At 36.5% G+C, this 9,862-nt stretch overlaps 1 protein-coding gene across 13 annotated transcripts; it reads right to left on the reverse strand.

Moving 5' to 3' along the window:
- Positions 1-5,799: 5,799 nt before the first annotated feature.
- On the reverse strand, positions 5,800-9,634 carry LOC131653195 (putative methyltransferase At1g22800, mitochondrial). 13 transcript variants are annotated; one of them, XR_009298999.1, is made up of 9 exons: positions 9,416-9,634; positions 8,848-9,339; positions 8,680-8,737; positions 8,457-8,486; positions 8,260-8,324; positions 8,098-8,176; positions 7,536-7,994; positions 6,622-7,024; positions 5,800-6,043 (listed from the first exon to the last, which is right to left on the reverse strand). XR_009298999.1 is itself a non-coding variant. In XM_058923280.1 (9 exons), exons 2-7 carry the CDS (start codon positions 9,202-9,204, stop codon positions 7,974-7,976), a joined length of 279 nt encoding a protein of 92 aa, XP_058779263.1. In that variant the 5' UTR covers positions 9,205-9,339; positions 9,416-9,633; the 3' UTR covers positions 5,800-6,043; positions 6,622-7,024; positions 7,536-7,973. The 13 variants fall into 13 exon arrangements, 1 of the variants encoding a protein (XP_058779263.1); XR_009298994.1 differs by adding an exon at positions 7,372-7,459 and having other exon boundaries at positions 7,536-7,576; positions 7,786-7,994; positions 8,260-8,737; XR_009298991.1 differs by adding an exon at positions 7,372-7,459 and having other exon boundaries at positions 7,536-7,626; positions 7,786-7,994; positions 8,260-8,737; positions 9,416-9,633.
- Between the last annotated feature and the right edge of the window lie 228 nt (positions 9,635-9,862).

Here is a 9,862-nt window from a genome sequence, read left to right on the forward strand (position 1 = left end):
ATATGAGGGGTGTTTTCGGAGATGCACTTCCGAAAACACCTTTTTTCAGATTTTGGGGGGTTTCGGAAATGAACTTTCGAATTATGCAGAAACTGTGTTTTTTTTATGTATTTGGAAACAGCCTCGTATTTTTAATTTAAGGAAGACGGAAAATAAAATAAGCGATATATAAACAGAAATACTAATATACTAATATGATAAGAATAGTAATATATACAAACCGATCCGATCCAAATCCAAATAATAATAGTGTAGAAAGATACAATCCGAAAACAAAACAAAAAACCGACCACTACTGGGTATGCCTAACCCTCTCTCCCTGGGACCTCCTCTAACGTCTGTATGCCGCCGCACGGCCCACATCAGTGACGATCATCTCCATCACGGCGACTGCCTCTGGACCGCCCTGATGAACGACACCTTGATCCAATGCGTCCCGCCCAAGCATCTCTATCCGCTGGAAGATCGGCAGGAGATCAATGGCATGGTCATCCTCGGCCTGCTGGTTCTCTAGGATCTCCTCGTGTGATGGCCAGGAGCGCCGGGAGCGTCAGGTGTCAGCAGAGGATGGGACACCCGGTAGAACCATGTGACGTACCCCTCCACATTGTGCCAGTCCTGGGTGACCCGAATGCGACGATACTCCTCCGGTACCACATGATGCTCCCAATCCTCAAATATGGCAGTGAGCTGCACTCTGGTCACTGTGTTGGGAGAAGCCTCAAAAGGTGACCTGGGTATCACCTGCACAAATTCGAACTGCCGCATGCACCGCTCAAGGAGATACCGGACCATGATGCTGGTCCCGCATGTCAACTAGCCAGAATATAAAGATATGACTTCAAAGGGGACAACCTGAGTGTAGTCGCTGAATGGCCTCCAGATGACGTCATCGTGCATCGTGCGGTCCAGGTACCCACGGTATGGTCCCACCGCATTGTTCCCCCTCTAGAGAACGTATCTGGCGGCCCTGCGCATGGCGTCAACGTACTGAGGATCAATGTGAAAGTCGTGGATCCGGGAGAAGTAAGAGATGATCCAGCTCTGAAACACAAAAACGATAATGTAACATACCGTAAGTAAATACGAAACATAAATAAATACGAAACATAAGTAAATACGAAACACAAATACGAAATATAAATAAATACGAAACAATTAAAATGAAACGTACCGTGAGTAGTGTGTAGGATCCGGTCAACTACCTCGTCCTCCAGTTGGAGGCCTCATTCAACTTCTGGTATAGGTATGCCAGAGCAGCTGCCCCCCACTTCCACTAGAGAACGGTGGTCAAGTCCATGAAGTAGCGGAGGTAGGTCACGTCAACGTACCTCACACTCTTGTCCACAAAGTTCGCAGCGCCTACTACATGCATGTACCAGCACCGGAGAGCGCAGCCACGGTGATAATGTGTAAATAGCTCGTCACCCGTATCCTCGGCCTCGGCCGCCGCCATTAGGTGGTGCTCGAAATAGCGGCTCAGTATGGTGAACCGGATATGAGGCCCAGATGTCGTGATGCACTCATAGTCAGCAACTTTGGGCTCCATACCCAAATATAGCGCCATCCACTCTGTGGCTTCGATCCTCTAGATCCGGGAGTGGGTCAATAGCGCCCCCTGATCGGCAGGTGGAGAAGACACTGCACATCATGCAAGGTCATCGTCATCTCCCCAACCGGTAATTAGAGAAAAGATGTATCCTTGTGCCACCGCTCCATAAAGACCCCCTGCATGTCATGGCTGATGGTGGAATACCCCATCATCCAGAGCCCACTAAGCTCTGAAGCTCTCACCGCGTCGTTAAACCACTCGGCAGTCGGTTTAAACAGACTGAAAATCTTCCGGGCATGGTTCACCATTTTCAACGGCTCTCTCTACTGTTAGAAAAAAAAATAAAAAAGTATGTTAAATAGACCGGTTAAATAGATCGGTTAATAAAATATTGAATAAACGTCTAAATTATAAACGGTTAAATAATGTAGTCGGACAAATTATAAAAAATACCTCTCCCCCTAGATACGCCGGGTGACGTGATCGCGGTAGGTAAGCAGCACTGAAGTGTCACTAGGCCCTCCAGGGAAGCCCTCCTCCTGCTCATCCTCCTCCCCGAGTGGAGGGTCAACATCCGGTACCTCCTCCGTCTCGTGGTATGGCACTGTCACCTCATCTTCCTCCTCTCGCTGGCGGGAAGAAGATACCCGAGCCATACGACTCCTCTATCCAGATGTAGAGGTACCCTCGTCCATCTCCACGGGAACTCGCACACATCGCCCCCGTCCCTGTGTCGACGGCAGCTGCGCCGCCGCCCGCTTGCGTCTAGCCGACGCAGTCTGGGTCTCTCTACCATGTCTGATGCGTGCTAGGTTGTCTGACATGTTCCTGAAAACAATTGAAATTGATTAATATGCGAGACAACGTAAAGAACTAAAAAAAATTGCACTTCTGATACAATTCAAAAGTTCATTTCCAAAACTAGGATGGAGGTGTTTTCGGAAATGAACTTCCGAAACACCCGTGCGCAGAAGTTTTCTGCAACTTCCATAGCAGACCCCCAATACAAAGTTCAAAACTATGTTTACACATTCTAAACAACCTAAATATCAGTACCAACCTAACCTAATACATTTTTTGTTAATTGTAAACACCCTAATATGAATTTTAATCACAGATCTAAAACTCAAAATGCTTACCGATTGATGAGATTGGAGGGCTTTTGAATATAGTGTAGAAGCTTATTAGATCCTTTGATGTAGCCTTTGAAGTGTTTGCACAAAATTTCTCTGGGGTTGTGTTTGATGTTGAATTAGGGTAAAGTGAAAGGGGAGGGGGTTGTTTTGCTTAATCTGCAAAACGCGCAGTATTTTAGAAATGAACTTCCGAAATGTTGTTTTCGGAAATGAACTTCCGAAATAAGACAATTTTTTCAAAAAAAAAAGGCACTTTCGGAGATGCATCTCCGAAAACACCTTTTTCTTGCATTTCGGAAATGCATTTCCGAAGTCAGGGGTAGTTTGGGTTTTTCACCAGATGTGACCTAGAAGGTTGGGAGGTCTATAAAGAAATTTTCTAAAAAAATTATATATGAAGGTGACACTAATTGGCACATTAGAGAGATCTGTTTCTTATCCTTTAGAGTTATCAATTTAAAATATAAACTAGGACAGGTTTCACACACAACTGTTTCCAATTTATCTTCTAAATAATGAGAAATACATAATTGATCATTCTTACAAGATGCATGTTCATCTTTAAGGGATTCTAAAGCATTTTTGAGTTTTAAGATTTCTTCACTAAGTTTTAAAATTTTGTTCTTTTAGAGGTAGATCTTCTTAAAAGCACTTAATGCTTAAACGTGCATTTTTTATAAGGTATTGGCTACTTCATTATAAAAAGAAGGTATATATTGTGAGTCGGAATCGATTTTCTATATGTGAATTTGTATTTGAAGAGGAGGAATCTTCATCTTTTTCCCAAACAATATATGCTCTATGTCTCTTGGCAGATAATTTCTTGAACTTGAACAATTGTTCTTTGCTTGTTTTTAAACATGGAAAATAACAATCGGGCTTACTATATTCATAGAATTTAATTCCCTTATTCCTTCTATTTGTCTTGCCACTTCTTTGGCTGATTAAACTTTCTCATCTTTTGTAAATTCTTGTAAAAATTCCAAAGACCATTTTTCTTTATGTATTGAATATTGTTACTTCTAACGAACAATCTCACTTCTAAATTCTTTAATATTTTTCACTGCTATTATCTTCATCATCCTTTATTTTGGCCTTGGAAGACAAGGTCTTCAAGGAGATACTTTTCTTCTCTTCTTTATTTTCATGTTTTCCTCTAAAAAGTGGCTTCACATGCTTTGAGCATTTTTATCTCATGTTCATGTTCAATGATCTTTCCAAAAAGCTTTGACATATCAAATGTTTTCATATCATTAGATTCTCTGATGGATCTCAATTTTTGCTGCCACTCCTTGCACAAAGATCTTAAAATTTTATTAGCACATTAATCTTAATTAGAAATAGTCTTACCTAAATTTTCTAACTTGTTAATTATATGAGAGAATATCATCTGAAAGGAAGCTACACATTCTGTAGATTCTAAAAAGAAGAGTTTATACTGATATATTAAAGTGTTAATTTTAGATTGTTAAACAATTTGAGTTTCCACGTGTAGTACTTTAGGTGCACCCCATGTTATTTTAACCCTTTTAAAATGTGAAATTGAAAAATACACATTAATGCTCAAGGTCTAAATTAGTATATTCCTCGTTTTCAAATCGTAAGAAGCCTTCTTAGTTTATTCGCATTCTAAGACATGGCATAAATGCATCTACAATACTTTTAGGGATAAAGTACCATTATCTATAACAATCAAAAGCTATTTATCATCCAACATAAGATGCACGAACATGTAATCTTTCAAATAGACGTAATTTTCTCCATTGAAAATGGAAGCTCTGATATATGCACCCTTCCTTACCCATATTCAAAGCTTTTGCAGTTGCGAGACTTTATCAGAAGACCAACTCTTTATGTCACATGTTGGTTGAATATGAATGTATAATGGTCTGTAATTGGTGGAGGGGTTTGAATATACCTTTTCCTTTTTAGAAATAATTTTGAAAACAGAGGAGAGAGAAGCATTTTGCAGAGAATTTTAGAAAATATTACACAGTTAAATCAACACTCCGATGATTTTAAAGAGTACAAAACAATGATGAATTGACTAAACAATAATGTGAGGTTTGATATAAGATTCAAACAGAGACATTTGAATGTAACTTGATTAACCATTAGATCGATATAAGATTACATTTTTTGTATAGCAAACAAGAGTTATCTAGAATACTAGATCTAATACAGATCTACGTTTAAACAATTAATTACTATGAACAGGAGAACCTAACAACATGCAAATTAAAAAAGCATAATAATCTAAAAGAAAGCAAAATGTATATCGAAAATAAAGGATTGAGTTATAGAGATAGTACGCATAGATTATAGTGGTTTAGTACATCGCTCTCAACTGCACTTAGTCTCCAATGATAAATCGTCAAAAATTGTTGTTGTCTTCGTCTATAAAATTATAATTCACTATCCTTTTATACAAATTATAACACACACACACACATATATATATATATATATATATATATATATATATATATATATATATATATATATACTACAAAAAAAAAGGTCTCCTGCCACGTCCAAGAAACCGAGACTATATGCAAAATAACCGTGGCGTAACGCTGAGGCCACGGTTTAGCCACGGAAATCCAACTGTGGAGTATACGGCCGTGGCCTAAAGTAAAGTCCACGGTTTTTTGGTATAGACCACGCCTTTTTGATAACCGTGGTTTTTTTAGGCCACGGTTTAGGTAGCTTGATTAAGGCCGCGGTTTGTATTTGCCATGACTTCAAAAATGTGGCTATATGGTAAAGCCACGGTTTCAATTTACGTTTACAATACTATTTTGGTTCAAGATATAGCCACGGTTTGGTTATGACCACATATTTAAAACTGTTGTTATATGTTATGCTTTCTAAACCATTTATCTTGCCACAGTTTATTTCTGACCACATTACATAAATATGTCATTATATATATATATATATATATATATATATATATATATATATATATATATATATATATATATATATATATATATATATATATTAACAATAATATTGATGATTAGAATCTAATTAATTACAAGCAAATTAACATTAACGTCAAAAGTAAGTTTTTTTTGTAGTGCCACTAATAAGTTGGATACTAAATTTTGATGTCATCCCAAATTCAAAACAACCATGGGATTCAAAACAAGAGCTAAATTAAACACAAGTTTCTCTCAAAGAGTCATCCCAAAATAACAACAAAAGTTCTAAGAACTAGCTAGCTAGATAATATAAAACACAACTTCTTAATATTCTTCTTGATTATCTCCTTGTTGTAATCAGTAATTAGAAGTTGACCTCCAGGTTTCAACCACTTGTAAAATGATCTAAATAATGTTGGTTTGTCCTGAGTAAGTTGCAGAAAACAAATTTCAAGATTTACGAGAATATCAAATAAAAAAATTAAACTAAATGAACTAGAGTATAGACAAAAAAAGCATTGCTTTAGCCAACTAAACGATTGATCTGTATAGCATGAATACAATTATCCAATTGAAATTGGGAATATAGGGACAGGTTATCTATATAGATAAACATCAAAACAAAATATACAGTGCACACACATGCTTTTTTGGTCAACTGCTATGGAACAAAATATTTTAACTTATTGCTTTTCCAATGGTAAGAAATGAGTGAATAATGAAACAGGTGAAGTATTAATTAAAGTAGAAGATTAACCCATGATGTACACAAGTCAAAAATATTTTCAGCTATTTGTTCTTTGAGTTTAGGTTTTGAAAATTTATGACAAGGCAAATGAAGAAAATAAAATCAAAAGCAAGAATATTTTTAATGGAACCTACTGCTTTTACTCATTAATGCATTGAATGTTGTGATTTCAAATAAAAACTTTCCATTCGATAACTAGTGAAAATTATAGTAAATTTCTACATATTTAATTATACAGCCTAGGATCATATTTACCTGTGTATCTGGACTTTTTGAATATAGAGATTCCTTAAGAATTCTCTTTCTCTGTTCCAAGGGTCTTCTTATAGCATCTCTACGACACATTAAAATCCAGCCAAGATAACAATATTTTCTCATTAGTTGAAGGAGTACAATGAGGTAAAACCTTGGATTCTTCATTAAAATTATAAAATTATAAAATGTTCATTAGGATCATCTTAAACTACCAAAAGATTCTTCATTAAAATTATAAAATGGATAAAAACAGAAACACTCACCTTGGCATTGAAATACTAGACATGCTACCCTGATCAAGATGCTTATAAATCACATCAAAAAGCTGTTCTACTAATAAATACCTCTCAGTATCCCATCTCATTAAATTTAGTTGTGTCCTTTAATAGAACATCAATGAATCCTGCAATAGAAATATTGATAAAGAAATTTGAAAGATGTAATAAAAATTATAAGTTTATTTGCTATGAATGCATATGTTCAAAGACTTTAAGCATGGGATCATGTGTTGTCAGACAACAGTGCAACAGAAACTACTGAATAGCATTATGAATCTCTAACAACTAAAAGCCAAATTTTTAACATCATTTAACAAATATGTATTGATACACTCAACAATTTAGTTTGATATCTTTCCTTCTCTAAAGAAATTAACAAAACAAAAGTAATAGGGTATTGTAAAAAGTTTGTTACTTAGGAATTCCAAAAACTTAAAACGGTTATGTGTAGATGAACAGATATATACAGTACCAGGTTAAAATAAGGCAAAGCACAGATAGTTGCTTGTTTGAGGAAGCTTTCTCAAATTGTTGTTGAGAACAAACACAACTACAGCCACCTATCAAGTTGGCTATAGTTTAGCATAGATTAATTCAAAGTGCACATAAAAAATAGTTGGCCTCAAGCACACATACCTTGTTTTGTGCTGTTTCAGCTTCGAAGCCAAGAATCCCAGCTGCTACATCCATCATAACCGGTGAGATCACTAACTGGTGTTTAAGAAAACTATAAATCACAAGTGTTAGCAGATATTTGTTAGATTGAAAACAGTTAACAGAGCAAGAAAGAACTCATCAACTTACTAACATCTACTAACAAACTCATCAACTTACTAACATCTAGTAACAAACTCATCAACTTACTAACATAATTGGGCTGACTTACCATCATCCTGTTGAGTTTGTGACTGTGAGAAGGGTGGAAGGGTTGGATTCTTTGTCTTATCAAGGGTAACAGAGATAGAACATAATCACAGCCTATGACATGACAAACAAAATGTCCATGCATCCTTAGCCAGTTCATTCTTCTGCTAACACCTAGATTTCCTCATCTACACTCTCCGTGTATGAGGCTTAGTATTCTGGATCAAGGATCTAACAAAACCACATTATTTTATTTGAAAGAAACACCGTTACACTCATTCAAAATGTGAAGGATCATAACTACTACATAAATAAGTTTTGCAACAATGCATACCTGTGCTAAAGGTGAAACTCGGGGACTGATCCCGCCTTCGCGTTCAATTTGTACTACAGTACAAGCTATTCTGAGTTCCCTGATTGCAGCACAAATGTTATAAAATGCTCCATGCATATATTGGTATTCTAAACAAATCTCTAAAAATATAATAATAATCACCTTAATGTTTCTCCTCCGAGGATAGCCGCTAAAAACAGGCCATCTGGATTCAATGCCAACATAGACTGCCAAACATAAAATATCACATCAAGACTTACTTACTGCATCAACTGAAGCTTCGGCTGGGCCTCTAAAGTAAATGAGAATTATAGAGCTATCTGTATATAAGAATAACGATACGAGATATATGAACTCACATTTGTTCTTTGCAAGAAAACAACAATTTCCTGTAAAAGCACATGACTATTTTTGACATGGTTGGACATGAATATCGTCTGTATATACACAACCTTTTTTCAAAGGCGTCGGTGCTATAGAGATATATATTTGTAATGTTTTGACAATGGATAGTTAAATGAAGTTCTTCAAGAAAACACCAAACATGGCATCCACTATTTGTAATCACACATCATGCAGTACCTTATCATCCTCATAAACAACAGTAGAAGGAATCTCTTTGTTGATGATCTTGTCAAATCTGTGCATCACAAAAATATAATAACATTCAACATAATAATGATAAGCATTTCAAAGATTTCAAAAAAAACTAAAATATCTTCTTCTACATCCAACACAATGAGGTAAAACCTTGGATTCTAGATAAAGGTATTCAATCTTGGCCACAACATAACAGATCTTCATCACCATTCTCTGAATCTTTAAACCGCAGAAACTTCATCACTCTCTATTTTCTGCAAATTCTTCGATGCTTTTACACAGAACAAAAACTCAGAGCGTAGCTTTTACACAAGAATAGAAGAAAAACCCTAAATTTAGAACCTATAGCTATTCACAAACATTCCAGCGCAGCTTTTTGACAAAAATTTCTAGAAAACCCTAAAATCTATCCATGTTCATTCATAGTCTTTGCAGAGCCAGAGAATAAACCCTAAAACGAAAAGAAAGAAGAAGAGCTCGCCTGAAAAGCTTTCCACCGCCGCTCATCACCGTCACTTCAGCCGATTGAAGGTTGTTGTTGCTCGATTCGCTCTTCACATCGCGAAATCCTTGATTTTTTGGAGATTCTCCGTTATGATTTCCACTCGACCCCTTTCAGATTCGCCTCCTTCCAGCCATTTCCTGCAATAATCGCACTCGGGTTAGAAAGGAGAAGGGAGAGAGGATTTCAAAAATGTAAACGAATTGGAGAATGAACCTAGGTGCGGCGGCGCCGCCGTCGTCTTCTTCATCGCCGCTGTGGAGATTCATCATCTCTGCGTTGGTTTTTGTGTTTATAGCCGCAGCGACTGCCGTCGGAGGCATGGCGACGCGATGGCTGAAGGTTTTTTTTTTGAAACTGAAGGAGAAGGTAAGAGAGGGAAGGAAGCGATGATATGAGAGTTAAAGAAGAGAGAAACTGAAACTTATTAGGAATTGCTTTCTCAATTTTATTTTATTTCTTTTTAAAAAAAATAATTAGAAAAGAAAATAATAAAAAAAGGGGGAAACTGAAAAATAAAAGAGGGAAAGTTTGGCGGGCTATAAAATTGTGGGCTTCAGCCATAGTTTGAAGTAAAACTTATAAGCCGCGGTTATTAATCGTGGTATAAACATGGTAATTTAAGAAAAGGCCACCGTTTCACAATCTGGGTTTAATATTTCA

This window comes from Vicia villosa, linkage group LG2 (genome assembly GCF_029867415.1).
Source record: "Vicia villosa cultivar HV-30 ecotype Madison, WI linkage group LG2, Vvil1.0, whole genome shotgun sequence".
Taxonomy (NCBI): domain Eukaryota; kingdom Viridiplantae; phylum Streptophyta; class Magnoliopsida; order Fabales; family Fabaceae; genus Vicia; species Vicia villosa.